This window comes from Zeugodacus cucurbitae, chromosome 6, assembly GCF_028554725.1.
Source record: "Zeugodacus cucurbitae isolate PBARC_wt_2022May chromosome 6, idZeuCucr1.2, whole genome shotgun sequence".
Taxonomy (NCBI): domain Eukaryota; kingdom Metazoa; phylum Arthropoda; class Insecta; order Diptera; family Tephritidae; genus Zeugodacus; species Zeugodacus cucurbitae.
Window position 1 is genome coordinate 18,677,651 of NC_071671.1, and position 23,382 is coordinate 18,701,032.

General features: G+C 32.1%; 1 protein-coding gene across 3 annotated transcripts in view; it reads right to left on the bottom strand.

Moving 5' to 3' along the window:
- The window catches only part of Eaf_1 (ell-associated factor Eaf), a 32,407-nt gene extending 16,409 nt beyond the window's left edge, over positions 1 to 15,998 (bottom strand). The window contains exons 1-3 of one of the 3 annotated variants that reach the window (XM_011191483.3): positions 15,622 to 15,998; positions 13,653 to 14,565; positions 13,459 to 13,551 (exon numbers count right to left, since the gene is read on the bottom strand). In XM_011191483.3, the coding sequence (XP_011189785.1) occupies positions 13,459 to 13,551; positions 13,653 to 13,779 (220 nt within the window). In that variant the 5' untranslated portion in view covers positions 13,780 to 14,565; positions 15,622 to 15,998. Of the gene's footprint in view, positions 1 to 13,458; positions 13,552 to 13,652; positions 14,566 to 14,680; positions 14,959 to 15,582 lie in introns of those variants that run through there. The other 2 variants (XM_011191484.3, XM_011191486.3) reach the window with 2 other exon arrangements.
- Between the last annotated feature and the right edge of the window lie 7,384 nt (positions 15,999 to 23,382).

Here is a 23,382-nt window from a genome sequence, read left to right on the forward strand (position 1 = left end):
GCATTCAATAGCTTTTCGACTTGTCTGCGATTGTGGTGACTGCTTATAAAACCGACAGAAAAAAAACAAGTAAATAAATAAATTATATTTATTCAACATGTCGCAGCGGTCGTAGTGGGTGTGGTGGTGAGTACAAATGAGTGCATTTGTGTGTTTGTGTGTGTGACTTGTTGCCTGGCAATTGACACATCACTGCAATTGACATGCGACAGCAGCTGTTTTGATAGCGGCAAATAAGAGCAGGGGTAAGCAAATAAAAAAGACAAACGGACATGGCAAAAGCAATAATAAAAATACAAAAAACAACAACAACAATTTAGCAGCAATATGCAATGCAATCGAGTGACTGAATGACTGCCACTTGGCTAGCGAATGTGTTGATATTACCGAAACAATGACAGTCAGCGCAGCAGCAAAAACAACAACAACTGGCAGCAGCACACTTTACGCTCTACATTACATTGATTGTTTTTGTTGTTGCTGTTGTTTTTTTATCTGCCTGCTGTCTTGGCCACTACGTGAGTTGCTTCTATAAATTCATGGCATTTCATATCAATTGCAGGTATTTATTTTTTAAGCTGTCTTTTTTATTTTTCTCTCTTTTCATTTCTTTTTTTATTTGTCTGCTTTTGTCAACGTTGGCGCTTTCGAATATCATTTAAAACAAAAACAAAAACAAATAAACGTGTTGCCTACAGCGATAAGGTGCGTTGAAAAAAGTCTCACCGCACAGTAATCACCTATAATGAAATTAAAATCACACCAATTGTTGTCAGCCAACAACTGGATGGGCTGGATGAACTGATTGACTGACAAACAGACAAACTGACTGTCTGCCTGTGCTTGCTTGGCTGGCTGCCTATTTGCTGATAAGTCATTGTTATCACGATATATATTTCACTTGCGCACATATACACATATACAAACATATGTATTTATGTGGATATAGAGGCAATAAGCGACCGCAAAAATTAATGCAAAAAGTAAAATAACTTAAAATAGTGAAAAAATTGAATATTTATGTACTTTTGAGCTGAAGTAAAGCAACACATTGCGGTTTTCTTTTTTACTTTCCCAAGCTGATGAAATTATTAATAGAGCTACACACATATACAAGTTGTGTTCAAAAAATAACGGGAATTTGATATTTTTTTATTTCGCGGGTTTGAAGAATTGAATTTTTTTGTTACATTTATATACATGCTTCTGAAGTACGATCAAATTTTCGGTTTTATTCAGTACTGACTTTGAAAGAGCCCAAGACTATCCCAAACATCGAGTTTGAGAAATGTTTCCCCGATTTGAACAAGAACTGGTAGAAGTGCATAATATCGAATGGAGATTATTTCAAAAAACGAAAATTCCCGTTATTTTTTGAACATACCTCATACTTGTTGAGCTTAATCCAAAGACGATAAGCAGCATATTGCGGTTTCCTTCATTACTTTCCCAAGCTGATGAAATTATTAATAGCGCTATACTTCGGCAGGCTTATGAAGGCCAAATAATTGTTGCTCGATAAGAATCTATTTTTTTGATAAACGTCAAGAAGTCCGAAAAGGACCCGATGGGACACGCTGAATAAGGCTAAAACTCGATAATATTTCTCCAAAACTATTTAATTTAAAATTTAACAACAACAATGGCAACAGCTAAAATCGTTAATTATGTCGTCAAATATTTTTATGAACCCATTCCGAAACGAATAAAAGAGGTCATATATTAAAATATCAACATATAATACCGTCATATTATATTGAGCTAATTTTATCATATTTTAGTTATAAATATTCGAGTGACGTCATACTAGCAAGATTTATATCGAAAGCAAAATAACAAATTGAAAAATTAATATCGCTCTATAAAAAAATTAATATTAAAAAAGAATTAAAAAAAAAAATACAAAAAAAAATTAAAATAAAAATTACAAAAATAAAATAAAAAATTTAAAGTAAAAAAAAATATAGTCAATAAAAAAATAATTAGAACTAAAAAAAATTTAAATTAAAAAAAAATTAAATAAAAAATTAGGCATTAAAAAATCAAGTAGCTTTGTAGCTTTCTTTTTGGTTCTATCATTTAAAAATGCTAAATTTACTGTATTCTTCTATGTACATATTATAAGCCCGTTAGCGGATTGGGTTCACTAACTTTGTGATTTTTTTATTTTTGTTCGCATTTTAGTTCGCCCCTCATTGAACTTTCTACCGCACATTATTAATTAAATAATTACTGTTTGTGTTGTGTAAAGTTTGTTTAGCAAAATAATCAATAATGTTTGACAAGCATTTGTAAAGTTCGATGTCGTCTATTTAACTAATGAAGTGGCACGTTTTGTCAATAGACAATTTTGAAATTTGCTCTAAGCTTAATAAGCTCTTTATTATTATTAACAGATGAAATACGTAAGCAATGTTAGCTGATTGAAATTTATAGCCTTTTGCTATTTTATTAATTTTATTACGTAATTTGGGAAAAAAATATTTTATATCTTTGTAATTTTTTTTTTTTGATATCTTAAGAAAAAATATTTTTTTTAGATTTTATAGGAAAAAAATATTGTTCACACAAAATGTAAATCCATTATATCAAACCGGTATCTAATCAATTATGCCCAAACCGGCCTATTTCGCTTTTCACTTTATTACACCCTTCGCGGTTAATACGATTTCTTCCATTAATGAACTTTGATTTGAAAGTTCGAACTGGCAATAAATGTTTTAGTGAGCAATTTATCAGAAAAAGCAACGATGTAAAAAAACAAATTTACGACCGAACATTTGTTTAGGCACAGCTATATATACCTTTTTGTTGTTATTATAAATATATATTTTCTTTGAATTTAAACGCGTCGCCGCTACTAGTAAAATGCAAGTACTGAAATCTACTTGAGACATAAATAAATTTCATCAGCTAAAACCAAAAGAAACCACAAATAAATTAAACACTAAATCGAAGCGCCGAATCAGCAAGAAAAAAATGCCGAAAAAAGAAGGGAAAATTTAAGCAAATCCCTGCAAAAGCAATACTTGAATTGAAGCTCATCCCACAATGGAGTCGCCGGAGCTGCCACCGCTGTGACATTTAGCAAAATAAAGTCATTGACATCAATGTTGAGCGCTGCAAACATTGACTTATGCGACGGTGGCGTCGCAGCTGAAGCTAGCGCATATGCAAACCGGTATACATATGTATGTATGAAGTCACGTTTCGTTGAAGTAAAAGTATATGAACTCAGTGATGCATTGTGTACGCATGTGATGTGAGAAGACTTCATTCATATTACTCAAATAACACAACAACAACAATAACAATGATGAAATAAGACAATAAGTTAAAAAGATGCTGTAGTTGATTAACAACAATTGCGGATGAGTACGGGGATTTTTTTTTTTTGGGCTATTAGGTGAGTGTGTATGGTGATTGTATGAAAAAAAACAACAGTTGAGTAGTGGTAGACGGCGGAAAGTAATACATAATAATAAAATTAAAAAATGATAATAAAAAAAATTAAAAAACTAAATTTAAAAATAATAAAAATCAAAAAGTAAAATATAATAGTAAAAAACAATAACAAAAATCAAAAAAAAAATTAAATAAAAAATTAAATAAAAAATAATAATAAAAATTATAAACAAAAGCAAAAAATAAAAATTAAAAAATAATAATAATAAATAAAATTATAAAAATAAAAAACAAAAAATTAAAATCAAAATATTAATAAAAATAAAAATTATAAAACTTAAGCTAAAGTGATTTAAAAAGTTTAAGCAAGAAATTAATTAACCAAATACCACATTAGTAAACAATTATCGATTAAGATAGACTTATAATTATCGAATATGCACTTTAAATGAAATTGAAATAAATATATTTGAAATTCAAGGTTGCTTCTGTTTAATTTTCCCAGCGCCAAAATATTTCCGCACAAAATTTTTATATTTGTCTAACTATAGAAATATGCAAAAAATAAATACAAATAAATGTATGTATATACAACACACTTCAGCAACAGTTTTATACACACCTTTCCACATCTGCAAACATACATATGTACAAACAACAATAACATTCGCGGAATTCGCATTTAAACAAGTGTTAAATGCACCAAACGATGATTGTCTAAATGATATTTCAAAATTAAGGTCAGCAGTATAGCAACAACCAATGTATAGCCAAAAATAGACACACATAGTAAAAGCAAAAAGACAAAAAATAAAAAAATAAGAAATACACAATTAACACGTGCGTGTAAAGCACAACAAATACACAGAGAGGGAGATATGGTAAAAAAAAATAATAAAAGAAACGCTGAAGAGCGGTCAATTTGCGGCAAATATGGATAAAAAATCAGAAATCAGAAAAATATTGAGAGCACGAAGGGGAATAAATGACAAAAACAAGAATATATAAAAAAAATCAACCCAACAGGCTTAATGAAACCGGCAGACACTGGTGGACGGCAAACGAACGTTGATTTGAATAAGTTTCGCATGCCGTTGTGAGGATAGTGGTGGTGGTGGCTGCCGGAAAGTATAAATCATGTGAGCGCTCTGAGGTGATGAGCAGAGATGGACGAATATGTTGTTGAATGCAGGCGGCTAGAAAGTGGTATGCATTGCTGATGATTGGTTAGAGAACAACAACAAAAAATTATAAAAACAAGTAGATATATAATAAAACTGCATACCAATCTCAGGACATGAGTGCACCGTGGCGTATACGCAATTTTAATTAAGGAAATGCAAAATGTGTTTACGCGTTAATTTGGCAATACTAAGCAACACATTAAACGTTTTGACTTGTTTTTGATGTTTTATTTAGTTTTTTTTGTGTGGTAGATTTGGTGATTAGTAATAAAATTGTTGAAAAAATTTTACTCAGCTATTTTTAGCAGTTTATAACGACTTTGCGAGCATTTTTTGTCAATTAAAAGTATAATTTTAAATAAAAAAAAGTAAATTAAAAAAGTTAAATAAAAAAAAATAATAAAAATAATAAAAAAAAATATATAAAAAATAAGAAAATTACAAATTAAAATTGGCAAAAACTGGCCAAGAACCACTCCGCAAACAACCAAACATACTCATTACATTGAAAAACCTTCGCAATTTGTATTCACTGTTGTTGTTTCATGTGTTAAGGCAACTTTTTTTTATACTTAATTTATTTAAAATTGCTTTCATATTTTTTATGATTATTGAAATCTATTGAATTTATAATCTATTTTTAGTTAAAGAGCACTTTCATGGCGTGAGCACACGAAAATTATGTTCTATTATGTAATTATCGCCACTCATACGTTAATGAAGTAGCATTTAAGTTAATTGTTAAATCTGAAGGTGAATAGCGGCTGCTTTGCAAAATTAAAAAAAAAATGCAAAATCATTAAGTGGCGAAATGCAACTAAAAACTAAAAAAAAACGTAATCAAATAATAAAAAAAATATTTATATGTGTGCATTAAAATAAGTAGGTAGTAGTTGTTGTGGTGTGCTACATATAGATTTTATGGTTGTTCTAATATTGAACAGCGCATTTTATAGTGATATATGCAGGGTTTAAAATTTTAAAAATATTTCTTTTTTCGAAAATAGTTAATGATAGAAATAATATATGGGAAAATTATTTGAAAATTTGAAAAAAATATATAAAACAGATGAATCAAAATTAAACTAGATTGAATTAAATTATTTCATAATTAATTAATTGATGTGAATTCATATATGATTATAAATTAAATAGTTTTAAAATTAATTCACTTGAACTAATTTGCTTGCTTGAACAACGTAACAACGTTGACGCAACGTAACTTCATAATAAAATTTAAAAAACGATAAAATGAAATTTGAAAAACGGCTCTTTCGGCTAACATATCGCATTTGTATTTATTTGATCAACACCAAATACGACTCGGCATAATTAAGTTAGCGCCGAATATGTGTAGTCCAATGTCAAATTGACTATCATTAACCTCGAAATATGTTCGAAAAATGTTGATGAGCGAAGCGTGAAAGTCGCTTTTTTTGGCAATTGACAAAACTTACATATTTCGGCATATTCCACTCACACATGCAAGATAGATAGATAATACGAAGTACATAATTAGTCAAAGTTGAAGGAACACAGGTTGGTTGTAATTTAATAAACAACAATAATAAAAGGTTAAAAATATAAAACGATGAAACCTTGATGATAGCAAAGACCTTAAAATTTTACAAATTAAATCAAATTAATTTTGATTACCAAAAAATAAGAAGAAAGAAAGTGGAGAATAATACAAACACAATAATAGCGTATAAAAGGTGTGTGCTGGATGAGAAAATATAAAAAATAAATAAATAAATCGTCTGACGTTGAAAGTAAATTGAGTGTGGTGTATGTATATTTTATGGCAAAGCAGAGATTATACCAGACAGATATGATGGGTTCATCAAATCGAAGTTAGCTCTGAGTTGGAAATCATGGTGACAATGCTATGTTGAGTGGCAATAAATGTGTACAGCATATAAGCAGTGTGTGTGCTCAATTTGTATTACAAGAAAATTAAAATAAAATAAAAAATAAAAAAATAATATTAAATTAAAAATAATAAACACATAGGTAACCAACCGCGCTGCTACAAAGCCTTTGTCATGACATAATTTCGTACAACTATGAAACTCCATAGCTATCTTTTCTTTACTTTTGCAGTAATTAAATTTCAACGGAAAAGTGAAACACAAAAAATAGCGCAGTAGCAACTAAGAAAATACCATATAATGATTGTCTGGTATTTTATGTTGAAAATCAACGAAGCATTGCATGGCAACGTTGTAATGAAAAGGAGTATCATCATAACTGGCGTCTCTCTTGAGGTACCCACTCTGTGTGTGGGTGCATTAAATATAATTGCAGCACTAAATGTGTAGTGAAACTGTGTGTGGGGTGTATGAATGAAAATTAAAAAGTGCAAGCAGCTCGCAGACGTTGACAATGTAACGTGTTATTGAATAGCCAGTCATTTGGCGGAAGGTGAAAATTTTATGTAAGATTTTCACTTTATGTGGTTGCAATTTTCATGCATTTGCTGTATTTATTGGTGTTAGTTAATTGAGTTTGTAATAATAAAAAAAAAATTAAATAGAAAAATATTTATTTTTGCAAGAAAATTGAAAAGTAATAAATTTTAGTATAATTTTAGTTGATGAAAGTGTATTTTAGAATTTGAAAACTGTCTTTTAAACGATTATGTGCAATTCAAATTTCTAAAAGGAGGAAACTAAACACTTTATAGCATTAAATTTTAAACATAAAAATGCGTTCAAAAAACATTTGAAATAAAAACGTAAATGTGCGAAGCATGGCGACAGAACGGTGGCGATAATAATGATGGTGACGTTAGGCGACCACCACACCACAACCACCAACTGGTCTGGTGCAGTAATTGTGACAATGTTTGTTTGTTTGTTTATTTGACATTGGTTGTCGCTAGTGGTTACACAGAGATTTGTTTGTTGCGTGGTCGGTGCTTAGTCGCAATATTATTCCGGCGTCGCGTCTCAGTTCGGCGAATAGTTGCAGAAAATTAACGGAATGGTTGAATGAATGAGCGACGCTGGTTATGTTGTAGTCAATAGTGGTGTGGAAGTTGTTGAAAAATATGTGTGGCTTGTGATAATGAAAGGAAACTTTTTCTACATTTCAACGCTTATTTTCCTGCACATTTTTTTTGCACATGATTTTGCATTGCTTTTCTCTCTTATTTCCATCTCTATCCAACCACTAATATCCACCAGTTACTGTTGAAACAGTTGGTGTGCCAGCAAATTACCGCCGTGCACCGTGCACCGGCGTTACCGTTGACGCTGCAGTGACGCTGCGCTGACAGTTTGCAAGACATTTACATAATCTCTTTTCATAATAAAAATGAAATGGAATTTTACGCTTTGGGATCATTTTTCTTGTTTGCTATTTTTCATCAGCTAACTGACTTGTATGTGTTGAGTTTTACTTCAATATCTCTCTATCTGAAAATTTTTCCTTTGCGCACATTCACTTTTCTCTTTTCAGTACCGATTTTGTATGGTGCATCTCATTAGATGTTGATTCCAGTGTTGGAAGATAGATTAAAAGAAATATTACAATACTTGACGATTGATACTTAAAAATTCTTTCTTATAAGAAATGTGATGAATTATTGATTATTGCTAATTGTAAACTAATATTCTTTATAATAAATTTTTATTTTTTTTCCAAAAATTGTTATTTATCTTTTTTATATATTTTTTTATAATTAAATTTTATTTAATTAATAATTTTTTATTTTATATATTATTATTTTTTTTTTTTCAATTTTAACATTATTAAAAAATTTCATTAAAAACCGTTTATATAACTATTTGCACTTTCATAAAAATTTCAACAAATTCATGGAACGCAACAAACAAGGCATTTAATGAGAAATTGTGAGATATTGCTCGCGGCGCTGTGCAGCAGCACAAGTGAAAGGCGTTAAATCAATTAACGCCAACACATAACAAACTGCAGATGAACAGCCGCCGCCACACAGCAACTTCAGACGTCAATTGATGTGTCTGTCTGCGAATGTGCGCGGTGGAGTGGGGTGGGCTAGCAACAACTACTCCCGATTCTCAAGGCATTCGCGTAATTTTTAAGTTTACTTTGTACATACAAAGTACAAAGCTTACTCACTCAGCGTTAATTAGTGTGGATTTGCTTTTTGCTTCTCTATTGGATATGTTTAAATGATTGAAAGTAAAAGGCATGTGATGTTGAAGTGCACAGATAATTGAGTTAATTTTTTATAACTTTTAAGGAATAAGTTTTCAGCATTTTATAAATTTCTCAAAATTGTTCTAATTTTTTGAACATTTTCGATCATTTTGAAACATTTCTACCACAGCCAAGTTCAATCGCTGTCAACTTGACAGCTGGTTCAATTCAGTTCAGTTCAATTAATGAAGTAAAAACAATTTTAAATTTTAAATTAACTTTTCGAAAGTTTTCAGCTATTTTCTGCAATCAAATACCTAATTTAATAATCAATAACTAATCTGTTCAAAAATTCACAACAAATCAGCAATCAATGCTCATAAATATTTGATTACATCACTGTACGTAAACATTAAAGGTCAATTACTACAGTTCATTAGAAATCTAGCCTCACATGTGTTGAATAAGAAATTATTTTCCAACTAGCTATACTCTAAACAACAATAAACTAATTTCGAATCAGTTTTAATGGTTTCAATCACAAATACTTGACCGACCATAATAATAAAGCAGTATGATTACTTTGTCGATTTTGTAAACATTCTAACAGATAATAGTATAGATGTGGCCTTCAGCATACTTAGTATGTGTACATTTATCAGACAAGTTCATTGGTGAAGCAATAAAATATTGAATAGTTTAATATAAGGTAGAATGAAATACGTTGGGGTTTAATGAGAGAATGTAGGGCTTCATAGCAAGTAATTAATTAAAGTAATTGAAGTAATTCTATATGTTTTTATCACATTAAATGAGTTAAATTATTTGTTTGTAATTAACACTTTTTTGTACATGTAATCAAAGTAATTAAGTAGTTAATTTAAATAATTTAAGTAGTTATATATGTAGCAATGTTATCAGTTAATAATATTAAATTAATTAAATAATTTTTTTTATAATCAAAACTTTTCTGTATATGTAATCGAAGTAATTAAGTAATTAATTTATATAATTATGTATGTTTTAATGTAATCCGGTAATCATATTAAATTTGTTAAATTATTTTTTATAATTAATACTATTTTTATATGTATTTATTAATGTAATCATGTTATCATAAATATATAATAATATTAAATCATTTTAATTACTTTTATAGAATCAAAAATGTTCACAAATATTTAGCTTTAAAATAAATTTGGAAATTTATTCCATTTAAATATATAAAAAAAAAATACTTTAAAAACTTATTGAATCCCCTTTACTATTTATTTTACGGACTGACGCACTTTCCGTAATAATTTTATGAGCATAGCTTAGCGCCTTAACACTTTTATAATCAGTATTACACAATTCACGTGCTCACTTCGTTATCAGATAATAAACAAATAAAAAATCCTATTTATGTCGCATTAAAAGAAAAATGAAACAAATCAAAATGTTGTTTACACTCAAAAGTAATAATTTGAATTGAACTCAACAAAGTAGAAGAAATTATATAAACGTTGAGTACAAAATGTACTTATCGCAACTGATAAGACAACAAATATATACATATATTCAAGTATTTAAGTTACCAAGTGTTTGTTTATGATAAGCCACAATGGGTATTTCATTTTATACATATTCTGTAAAAGCTTTCGAGTTTCAAATTGTGAGTAGAAGTAAGTAGGTGTATTGGGTAGACGAGTGGATTTAAATAAAAATCTGTTTGACGTAAGATTGAGCATATCAACTGTTTGCTGACGTTTTGATTGCAGTATGGATTGCTGTTTCAATAGGATAATTAAATCTTCAAGTAATAAGTTCAAAACTAATATTTTCACATAAACTGCAGAATATTACTGAACACACTTTTACATTTTAAAATTTTTATAGTCAAACAGTTGAACATTTAAAATTTGTGTCAGAAAATTATTGCCAAATTTGTAAACAACAATTACAGGGTGTTACATATTATTCTTTTTAGAACATACTAATGTACTGTCATTTTATAAATGTTAAGTTGAATAATTCTATTGAACACATGAGAAAATGCTATTTAAATTTGAAATTTAATAATGAATTTAAAAATTAATTTTTGTTTTTTTTTTTTTTTTTAATAATTAAATTTTAAATACAATCAAAAACAAGTTTTTTCTATAAAATTGTATGGAAAAACAACACCACAAAAAGAAATTCAATAAAACATTTATTAAAATACAATTTATAGCGGTATGTAGATCGATAAGACTATATTACTGCCGCATTTACATAAATATTTGCTTTTAACAATACATATTGTAGACAAATATCGGCATAAATGTGGGTAACCTCAATTGAAGGCAACGTTGAATTTGGAGCATTAGAAAATAACATAAAAAAAACATAAAACAGAGGGGAAAAAATGCTTAAATGAGATAGTAAACTAACCATGCATATAGTAAGGCGTTCACAGTGAATACCATTAATGAAGCTTGGCTAAGTGGTGGCAGCACAGATACATGAATTTAGTGGTGTAGTAGCAGAACAATAGGTGTATAAATGTGGTACGAGACGGTGGGAGGCAAAGAAAAAAACAATACGCACCAGCAGTGAAGCAGAAAATGAATAAATTTTATGCAGGTTAAATGAACAAAATAACAAATTAAATAAATAAATAAACAAATAATAGAAATAAAATATAAAAGTGTGTATAAAACTTGGCAATGGTTGCGCAAGTCGCAGTTTATGGTTAGCTGACTAAATAAAATTTAAGCCAGCAAGCGACAATAGACACAGCTGCTATTAGTATAAGCTAGCGCTAGCTAGGAACTAGAAACATATGTTCATATGTATGTATGTATGTATGTGGTTAGCTTATTTCCGTTAACGCTCACAAATAGTTGGCATACCAAACAAAATATGACGCTGAAATGAGAAAGCTACGATACCAGCAAGCAACACAAAAAGCCAAATTGGCTAGTGTGTGCGGAAGGCCAGACTGTAATGGGCAGCCAACAACTGTTAACTGCTAATCGTCCGGATGCCGGCAATTGTTGCCAATAGAAAAGGCAAAAAAAAACATGAAGGAGAAAAGAAAACAGATTTAGCACAAGTTAGCAGTGAATGCTGTGGGGCTTAGCAAATATACTGAAGAAATGTTAACTTTAAAGAAAAAAAGTCGAAAAGTGAAAAAGTTATAATAAAAAACACACACACAAAATGATTATAGTTGCCAATACGCTCAGTTTGCGCTTGGACCACACACATCCTAAAAACATACATACATACATACATACAATATATATGTATGTATTTATTAGCATGTGTGCGCGCACAGGTGGAGCTGTTTGCATGCACATTGCTACAATTTCACTTAAAATTACAGCAGATATGCACATGCCAGTGTGAGCTTGTTGTAAGCTAACAAGTTAGACCATCCATTGATTCATTTGTGCGTTCCAAGCAGTGGCATGGAACCAGTAAACTATATACACATACATATATACATCTGCACATACGGTATGCGCTGGTTTTATTGTAGCACAAGCTTAGTGTGGTGCACTTTCCAGTGCGCTCCACATTCACATACCCACTTTGATTGCTTTTTAGCTGGGCATTCATTACATTCTGCCAACCAGTAGAGTTAGTGATTATGTTTTGTTAATGAACTTGTTTCGAGTTCTGATGAGTTTGTGTTTTTTCTTTCGCCAGAAAATAGAGCAACTTTTCACTTGATCATTCAATCTGGGTCTAATTATGTGGCTGCTTTGTACATTATTACTCTGTTTTATAACAAGAAGGGAGAGTACACTAAACTAATTTCCTTTCTATAACAGAATGCAATTAAACGCGGAAATATATTGAATAATATGCACTTATGTGTGTACAAATATGCGGTAGTTTCACATTAGCACATTTTAAAGTTAGGTTAGATTATTATTATCACCATCTCAACTTTGCACTTTTTACAATAATCCCTTAAAATAGCACAATAACTCCACACCATTGATCAGCACTATATTTTAAACTCCCACACAATTTACGATTCACTTTGAAAACAAAAATATTAACATTGACAACAGAAAATTGTAAAACAGTGAACATGTTGAAAACAATCAATGTCAATCAGTCTGACATTACAGGGTAACAAGTCAGCTGATTATCGTTGAGGTGTCAGCATGAACTGTTTGGAGTATAGGAGGAGTGCAAAATAAAGCCAGTTGTTTGCCTTTATGCTTATACACATGTATGACATACTGATCGCTCTATGTGGAACAAAAGCGCGTTCAAACTCACTGTATATATATTTGTTTAGAAAATATTCACAATTTTTAATAAAAAATTTTCTATTTTTTTTATTTTCTATCAGATTTTTAAAATATCAGAGCGATTCAACAATTATTTGCTTCAGCTACTTTATTTTCCCCATGTCGAAGCACTTAGAGAAGTAGCCTCAGCAGTTCTAAAAATCATTTCTTTAGCTATCAGCAAAAAATATTATTTTAAAATATGTACATATGTATGTATGTACACTTTTTAATTAAAAATAATGCTATCAGCAACAAAATAAGTTCAATTGTCGTTCAATATATTTTTATGTCGCAAAATGTGTAGATATGCATTTCGGTAAACCTCAAGTTGAAGATATTTGATAATTGTTAAAAAATAACGGCACGTGTTGTCGAGATAGGCAGAAATCAGAAAAATTAAATTTAAGGCTGGATTTGCAGCCTATGTGCATTCCTTACTATACTATATAAAAACTTTAAGAGGGACTCACCTAGATTTGGCACGGTAACGGTAACTTGATTATTGGAGCCGACGTCCACTGTTGCTACTTTACTTTTGTCCACACTTGCTGGCTTGAAGTCATCTGTTAAATGAAAAGCATACATTTAATATTAATTGTCAATTATACAGTTATTTTTTTAAATCTATGGCTAAAAATACAAAAATGGGTTTATATGTACTTACATTTGATAGTGTGAAAGGCGGTCGTTGTATTTTTTGGATTATAAGTGCAGCCGAGCTTTAAATCGCGCACCTCGTCTCCAATATTAAGACGCTCTGCGAGCGAACTTTTTTGTTTGGTCATCATCATCGTTGTCGTGGAACCAGCACCGCCGGTCGGGATTTTGTTATGAGGCGCTGTTGTGGCTGTGTGTGGCGATGACGATGATGTATTGGCGTAAGTTGAGTGATTTGTATAATTGGCACTGGCGTTATTATTGTTGTTATAGAGGGAATTGTTGTAATTGGACTGGTTTTGTTGTTGCTGATATGATGATTTTGTGGGTGCTGTATTTGTTGTGTTATTGTAATTTGGTGATTGAAAACCTTGCAAATATGCGGATTCTCTTTCAGCCAACAAAGTGGAATCGTGTGCCGTTGTATAGGGAGAATTGACTCCGGTGCTAACACCCACTCCAGCCGTCGTCGTCGCCGCCGCCCCTGCTGACCACTGACCAGCACCGCCGCCACTTCGTTGCAATTGTGTTATACTGTTTGCAGTAAATTTACGCCCGCCCGCTGCACGAGCACTTCCTCCAATCCCACTATTACTTCTATTACAAGATGTTACTGTTGTCCCAGCCGCTGCGTTGCTTGTTCGACTGCGTTTGACGCTACCACCTGCAGCCTTGGCCTTGAGACGTTGTAACGTTGTGGTACCCGATGACTTCGGAATTTTTTTGCTTTTCGGTGCAATACGGAATTGCACACACACGTACACGTATAAAAATATAGATTATTATTTACACTTAAATTGATTTAAACTGTTAATTGCACTTCCAGGCGTTGAGGCGCCCAGCACCACTATTTTCTAAATGACGAGCTATACGCACTACATTTAGCACACATTATATTTGATTATTTTGATATTGATATTCTGAAACAAGAAATTTCAAAATTAAATTTTTAATCACTATAAAACGAAAACTATTTTTTAAATTATAAGCTTGTTAATATTGTGGTCTTCGTTAATATTCAAATATGTCACATACAATTCTGTATTTTTTATAGCGGTCACACACACGTTATTACGACAAGGCTGTTCACTTCACAATGATTCGCATCTACCATCGACACAGATTATTTAACTGCCAGTTATTTGCAGTGTGTTAATTTTTTCAAAACTTAGCACGTTTATTTTTGTTTTACGTTATCACGCCCTTCACATATGCACTAATACTAAACATAGCAGTCACTCATATTTTTTTTATATATAATCTTTCATTTCTACTTATTCAATTCTTTTTAACGTTGTATTCTCTTTCACACACTAAAATAGAATGAACATATGTTTCGAGTTTTTAGGCTTTTACGTTCACGTTCCTCCGGCTTTCACAAATAAAGAATGCAGCAACGAAATGCGTGTGACACTATGAAAGGTTTGCCACGCCGTTACAATTTCAGCTAACGTCAACGTCTACCTCGGCGCACAGCAACAGCGTTACAGACAACATTGTCACCCAGCTGTCGCCAAAACCACCCCCGCAAGTATGCGGCATATGTTGACCACTTTTCAAAGAAGAATGTAAAAGAAAAGTAAAGGTGAAGCAGAAAATATAAACTACAAAAATTTAACGAATTACGCGCACGTCACTGCAACGTATTCTGCCAACAACTCTACGCAACGCTACCGTCGACGTCATTAACGACGACGACGATTATGAATGTGAAAAAAAGAAAGACAAAAGATGAGGGTGGGTGAAGAAGTATGGGGCGCTGCGTGTTGGCGCTGTTGCTGCCTGTGGCGAAACTGTTGCAATTTTCGTAATACTTTACATGCTGACATTAAACGTCAATACAACACATGTACAATATAAATATGTATATATTTATGGACATTATCGCACTTATGTGCAAACGAAAAATTAGCTATTTAACACGATCAGAGTCTCACCTAAGCACACATAAACTCAAAATTGATTTAATTCTTTACTTTTTTGGGGTTATTTTCCACAGGAAATTATTCGTTGCTTTATGTGTCGACGTTTTTGGTTTCGATTTCGACGACGGCGCAACTCGCGACTATTAGCGCACCTGCCGCAATAATGACGGCAATCAAATTTCACACGTCTACAAAAATCAAAACGAATTTTTTGCACTTTCCGATATGGTAGCTATAGAAATTATCGCGCTCGCGTTTTTCACCGATTTTTTGTAACCACTTTATCATTAGCATTAGTCAAATAATAATTTTCTCTTTCGATTGATCTGAACGTCGTCGCGCTGTCGTCGTTGTCTCGTCTACGTCTCGTGCATTTTCATCACTTCAGTGCTGCTTCGCCGTTTTTGGTATTTTCCCTGCGTGATTGCTTGTTCCTCTATTCCTCGCTGTCTATGTCTTTATCCCGTCATTCGCAATGCAGTGTTGCAAAGTTTAAAAAAAATTTATGAATAAGCAATATTGTTGAGTAATATTACGCAAAATGTTCTATTTCAGAATTTATTGAACTCATGTTTTTTTTTTATTTAGTTCAATGAGTTGTAGTGTTAACCTCGCTTATAAATGCAAGAATGATAAATAAATTATCTGTTTTAATTATAGATTTACGAAATTACGAAATAAAGTGTTGACAGTCTTGTCATAATTTTCCTTTAAAACTGCTACCAGCTGTTGCGAAATGTCACTTACCGGACTGCCAAGGTCACATAGAATTGAATTATTTTAAAAATGATTTATAAATTAAGAAATTAGTTTATAATTCAGGTAATTAACTACTATGATTACTTAATATATTAACATTACTAAGTATTGCTCATGATTAAAATAATTGAAGTCGAAACCGTATAAATTTCACTCTTTTATAAAAATTAAGACACGAATGGAAATAACAAAAATTTACAATGTGATAAATAAAAAATATATGTTGAGATAAATAGAAACAATGCGAAAGGATAGCAGGTATACAAAGCTGTTTTCGCAGAAAGGTTAGTGAGGATTAGTATAGGGCTATAATTGCGACATTCAAGGTCATAAAAATGAACAATGAGAAATGGCAACATAGAAAACTGTAAAAGAAAGGCAAATCCCTTTGTGAACATCATAAAAAAATAATGAAAAAGTTTCAGAGAAACGAGTATAAGGCTGTATCGAGGCTAATATTTGCTTCATATTTCTATTATTTGTGTTTATCCTTTCTTCCTAGTTTTGTTTTATTTCCCATCCTTTATGACGTAATTGCTGCCAAACATTAACCAAAAAAGTAGCGGAATGAAATGTCGTAATTTGAATTGCCAACATTCTTAGTAAACAAAAATAATAAATAAATGAGGTTCATTAATCCTAATATATATAAATCGTATGTGATAAAACAAAAAATAAAAACTTACCAAAGAAGAATTATTAAACTTTAACTACTAAATTAGTTTGATGAACAGTTCGAAAGGCACTGTAATTTTTATGAATGTTTGGTTTGTGTCTTGGATAGGCCGATAACATAGTACGCAGTAATACTGCTTTACCATCCGATACTGCCAAAAACCGTTAGAAATAAACTGCATAACTTTGAATATCTGAACATATATTAAAAACAAATTTCCTGATTCTTTGAGTACAATATGCAATTAAATAAGTTTTGGCATAACTAGTCATTAATAGTCTGAGGCTGTTATTATGTTTCTTTTTCAAAAGGATATCCATGACTGATTTACCTAGAATTTTTAGAAAGTCTTCTTTATAGACATCTCTATCGTTGGAACTAGCCTCATCCCTAATTTCTAAATTGTACTATTACTAAAGATAAATCGCAAAAGTAAAAAAGTAGTACAAAAATTAAAGTTTTATGAAAATATGTTTTTCCTCTTCCGTAATTTTTCGAGACCTGCTATTTTTTTGATAAATAAGTTACAACGAGTAAGAAAGTTAAGATAACACACAATTTGACTTATATACTCGGCATAAAGTCTATTAGAATAACACGAATCCATATACATATATATAGTAATATATGGGAACTAGTGTAATTCCTGAACAGTTTTCAGCCATTTTCGCCACCCACCTCCATCATATTCAATTCAAGATTATATGTTCACTTAACCGATATATACGGTATAAAGTCTTGCGGAAGTTTGAAAAGCCGTATATTAGGTATATAAGGGCAAGGGGAACTATTGAAGCGATTTTGCCCATTTTCGGCAGAGACAGAAATCATTTTAAGGAAAATATATCCTCCGAACTTCTTCAGAATATCTGAGTGATCACCTACATTTTCGGTGAAAAATTGGTCATAAGCACTGAGGTGCTCGTGTTCGCTAAGGTGGATCAATTTTTAGACGGACGATGTCACGTTATAATGGTAGTTTTTGCAAGTTTTGTTGCGATATCTTCACTGGATTTTGGTTTATATTAGATTGGAAAATATCTCCCTTCCGTCTTTTTGTCTTTTGAATTTCGCGGCTATGTGTAAAGCGCTACAGAGCTCGTATCTGGCAATACTATACATCTTTGAAAGGTCTTGACATAACCAACAAAACGACGCTATGCATGATTAGTTTGGATATTGCGTTCAACACTTATAGACGTCTAAACATGGAGTTCACTAACGCCGAAATTTGAGCTATTTTAAAGTTTTCCTTCGTTAAAGGCAAATCCTCTAGAGAAACTTTCCGTGAGATTAATGGTGGTAGACCATTTTAAATCATCTCCAGAAGGCTGGATACACAAAAAAGCTTGATGTTTGGGTGCCGCATGTTTTAACGCAAAAAAACCTTCTGGACCGCATAAACGTCTGCGATATGCTGCTTAAACGGAACGAACTTGACCAATTTTTGAAGCGGGTGGTGACTGGCGACGAAAAATGGATCACATACGACAATATCAAGCGAAAACGGTCGTGGTCGAAAGCCGGTGAATTGACCCAAACAGTGGCCAAGCGGGGATCGACGGGCGGGAAGGCTTTTCTGTGTGTTTGGTGGGATTGGAAGGGAATCATCCACTATGAGCTGTTCACATATGGCTAGATGCTAATTCTACCACCATAGACCACTAGAAGCAGGCGATCGACCGAAGCGTCCATAATTGCCCAACAGGAAGGGTATAGTGTTCCACCAGGACAACGCCAGACCACACACTTCTTTGATGACTCGTCAGAAGCTACGGGAGCTCGGATGGGGCATGAGACATAGCGCCAAGTTATTACAACCTGTTCCTGTCCATGGCGAACGCCCTTGGAGGTGTAAAGTTGAACTCAAAAGAGGCTTGTGAACAGTGGCGGTACGAGTTCTTAGCAAATAAGGAGGGGGCATTATGAAGTTGCCGTCTAGATGAAAACATATTATCGAACGAAACGGCGCATATTTGAACTAAATCCGATCACTGTAAAACTTTTTACAAATCATTAAATAAAGAGCAATAAAGCGGAAGGGAGATATTTGCCAACCTAATATATTATTGTAAAGCCAATGAATCATGTGAATTTCAAATGTGTTATACGGAGAGTAGGCGTGGTTGTGAATAGATTTAACATATACAATTAAGATGCCAAGAATGTTATGAACCGAAGTTCGTTGAAATTGGCCGGTAGTTTTTTACCCATAAGTAGGCGGGGTCACGCCCATTTTTTAATTTTTATTTCTATACGAGTGTATCCCTTCTATATCATCTGTACATTTGTCAGTTTCTGATTTTTCCTTACTGAATTAAAGCAATTTTACATAACTTCTGTATGGGAGGTGGGCATGGTTATAATAAGATTTCATGCTGTATAATAAATTACCTAAATGAAATACGGTCGGAAAGTTTGGTAGATATATGTAGGTAACTTTAGTAGTTTATGAATTATATACAAAAAACTTAATGGGGGGCGAGGCCACGTCCTCTTTTCAACAAAAATGCCTCCAAATATGGTCCTCCCTAGGTTTCCGGTTATCACTATTTTGTGGGTGTGGCAGTGATCCTATTTCCCCCATCAGACAAACATTCGGAATTCCACTCGTTACTCTGATCACTTTGGTGTATATAACTCTATATCTAACTCGTTTATAAAACTACCGTTCAACTCTAAGAGATATCAATTTCTTAATCAATGACTAAGAAAATTTACACTACCAGAAGAAGCTCAGGATATCTTCAATAGAGTATAAAAAAGAAAGCAATCCCGATCAGGAAGCACTCAACAAATATACACGATTGCTATCTTTAAGGATCATTCAAGTAATACAACAACTCATAATTACTTATAGCTGCTCTCAAAATGAAGCCGAACATAGCGAAATGCGCACTGCTTCATAACCACAATTGCACACCTTGCATTTGCTGATAAAAATCAAACTGTACACTTGAATGAATCTTTTCAAGCAACAAGAAAAGAAAAATTCGCCAGCCAAAGAAAAACTAATTATTTTCAAAAAGGTATCGATTACATTTGCCGTTTTTATCAGTGAAGGCGCATCAAGGATTTGTGAAAAGAAAGTAAGATTTCTCAAAGTGAATCGAAATAAGTGCAATGAGAGAATTAAAAAAATATTCGAATTATTTACACAATTGCAAATGAGAAAATAATATTCCAGAAAACAGTGCGCTAAACAATTAACGATTATAATGAACGCCTACTTCAGTCAGTGAAGCTACGGGTAAGCAGTGAGAGGATTTAGTAGACTACTTGACTGGCCTATGTAGAGCATCCTGCGGTTGTGTGACAGTTCACTCACAAATACACAATATTTTGCTTGTTTGAAATGCATTACATTTTCCTTTCTTCTGCTTGATCCGATTTTGCCGATCATATCATAATCGTAATGCAAGTAGTGCCGCGTCGCTGGTGGCAAAGTTGGCGGCGCCTCTGTCAGTCTGTCTATCTAGCTCATCCGATCTTTATCGGCTACTGTAGATTACTTAGTGTTTCTGTTTGTGTATGCTCTATTTTTCCGGGCGGATTTAATTAGTTGATCCCACATAACATACCTGTCACTGCTTTGTTTGTCATTTGTATTTTAATTTTTGAAATAACCGATCAGCGCCGAGTTGAAACGGTTTACCATTGTTTGGTGGAAGACGGAAAATTTGTTTGTTTATCTTTAGGAGGATTTAAACGTTGCACTTAAATTGTAGAAAAGTAGAGTTTGGAGTGAAGTTTGCATGGGATTATTTTGTTTTTAATTAGGACAGGTGTATTGTTGGCAAAAAACACAGGAAATATAAAGCCCTGACCTTGATTTTGTTTTTATATCATAATTAATTTTATAATAAAAATTAAATTTATATGTTTGAATAAGTAAATTGAACTGATAAATTCACAAATACATTAATTTAAAAAAATTTAAAATAAGTTTAATAATATTTTTGATATATTTTTTATATATAATAATTATTTTGAAATGAAGAAGTTAAATTGAATTTTTTTATACATATATCGTAATTATTTTTTTTACAAAAATTAAAGTTACATATTTGAATAAGTAACTTTAACAGACGAATTCATTAGCTATTTTTTAAAAAAATTTCAAAATTGTTTATCTATAAAAATTATTATTTTTTAATGAAAAAATTTTAAAACTCTTTAATTCAGAAGAAATTTATTAAAAAATGTCAAAATAGTTTTGATAACTCACACACTGTCATCGAATTCAAGCCCAGTATTGCACACCTGTCTGAAGGAGGAGGAATGTACATCAGAAAAATTGATATTTGCGCAAAAATTATTTTTGTAATTCTTAAAAGAAAAAACAATAACTTAATTCTGAGTATGCTCATAGTACAGTTAGTATTAGTCCACTATGCAGTTAGGGTCGCTTCATAGAAAATAGGTATATGTGCAAAATTATGTTTTTGTTTTTTGGCTGTCGCGGTTCAACATTTCGACTATTGAAATTATAAAAACACCTAACGAGAATGTTAGCAATAATTGAAAAATAATTCCATGTATATAAAACAACAACTAAGTTTCATTTTAGTTAAAAATGTGACTTGGAACCGAATTTCTCCTGAGGAACAGATCAAGATTCAGATTATGAACAAAGATGTTTTAAAAAATTATGTAAATACTGCTGAAGTAATGTGGCATCGAAACTTTTTAGAAACCCCGAGAAATACAAGAAACATAAGCGTACTGGACCAAAATCTTCGATAAAGGAACGTACCAAATGGCATATTCGCAAGTTGGCAACTCAGGACATGATGAAATTTTGAAAGAAGGCTTAAGTCTTAAATATGCTAATAAGATCGCCATAAAAACGCATGCATCCTTTTTCGAAAAATACAAATTCTAAGAAGTAAAGTTTCAAAATTTTGTATTTTGTGATGGGAAAACATTAAATTTAGATGGATAAAAAGTATTGGAATATCTACGGCACCCTCGCCATACCTACTATAAGCGCAAACATGGCGGTGGATCTCTAATGATGGGGCTGCTCTTAGCGCCAAAGAGAAGTCTCACATTTGCCTTGTCCCTAGTCGTATGAAAGCAAAATATATATGGAATTCCTGGACAGTGAATTTATCACGTTGGATGAGGCAAATTATGGCGACAACTAGGTGTTCCAGCAGGATAACTCGCAGGGTATAATAAAGTCTTTTTTGAGTCGCGTAATATTCCCTAACTTCGGTGTCCGTCATTAAGTCTAGATCTGAAATTCACATTATAATGTATACACAAGGAACCGATGAAGATAGCAGCATAAGACTTTACACAAATACTGTTTATCACCTGTGGCTTCACTTGTGGAAAAGTTGTTGAAATCGGACTATAACTTTTCAAGGATATCGAACATGAAGAACTCAGTGCCTAAGGGTAATTTTTCCCAGAAAATATCGGTAAATCTCTCAGATATTTTAATTTAATTCAGAGGAAATTTTTTTCTGTGTGTGTATCTCTGTTTTAAAATTATTAAAATCGGATCTTAACTTCCCGTAACTCCCATATATCTAATTATAGGTTTTTCAAAAATACGGTGGGCTTTATTCCGCATATATCGGATATATAATTTAAGTGAGCGTATAGTTTTGGATATAGTGTACCTTGGCGGGTAAAATGAGTGACATCGGTTCAGGAATTACCTCAACCCTTATATACCATATAAGATGATTTTCGTTATTCTAGGGGACTTTATACCGAATATATGGGTCAAATTGTTTGTTATTTTAATAAAATTACATCAACGAGAGTATAAAATGTTCGGTTCGACCCTTAAAATCATCGAATATCATTTCAGTTTTATTAATTTCATATTTTTTGGTTACTATAATTTGTAATTTGTAATTTATCAATTTTTATATTTCAAACATTTCTCCTAATTTGACTTCCCATAAATCCACTCAAAATCAAAGTAAAATCAAATTGCCTAATGAACGTCAAAATAGCATATATATCACTGATTTATTGACGCCAAAAAACGATGATCAAGCAGAATATTAACAACGCGAAATCACCACCTCCGCCATTTGTCAAACGGATAATTGACGTGTGCACAACACAAAATGGCGCAACTCGTTCGCACTTGTACTCGTTGAACTCACACACAGTCGTACTAGATGCATGTACATAAATGGTGAAAATTACACAAAACAGCACGACACTTAAATTTTTGTTTTACAAGAAAAGCAGTTTTTTTCCAACAAAAACGCTTTACCGCTGCTGCAAGCGGTTTAGCACAAGTTGGTAAATTATGCAAAACCGTTGTGTGTTCGCACATACAAAAACCAGCGCCTTAACGAACTCCTCAAGTTTGCAACCGCAGCGACCGGGTACCAAGATCGAGTAGC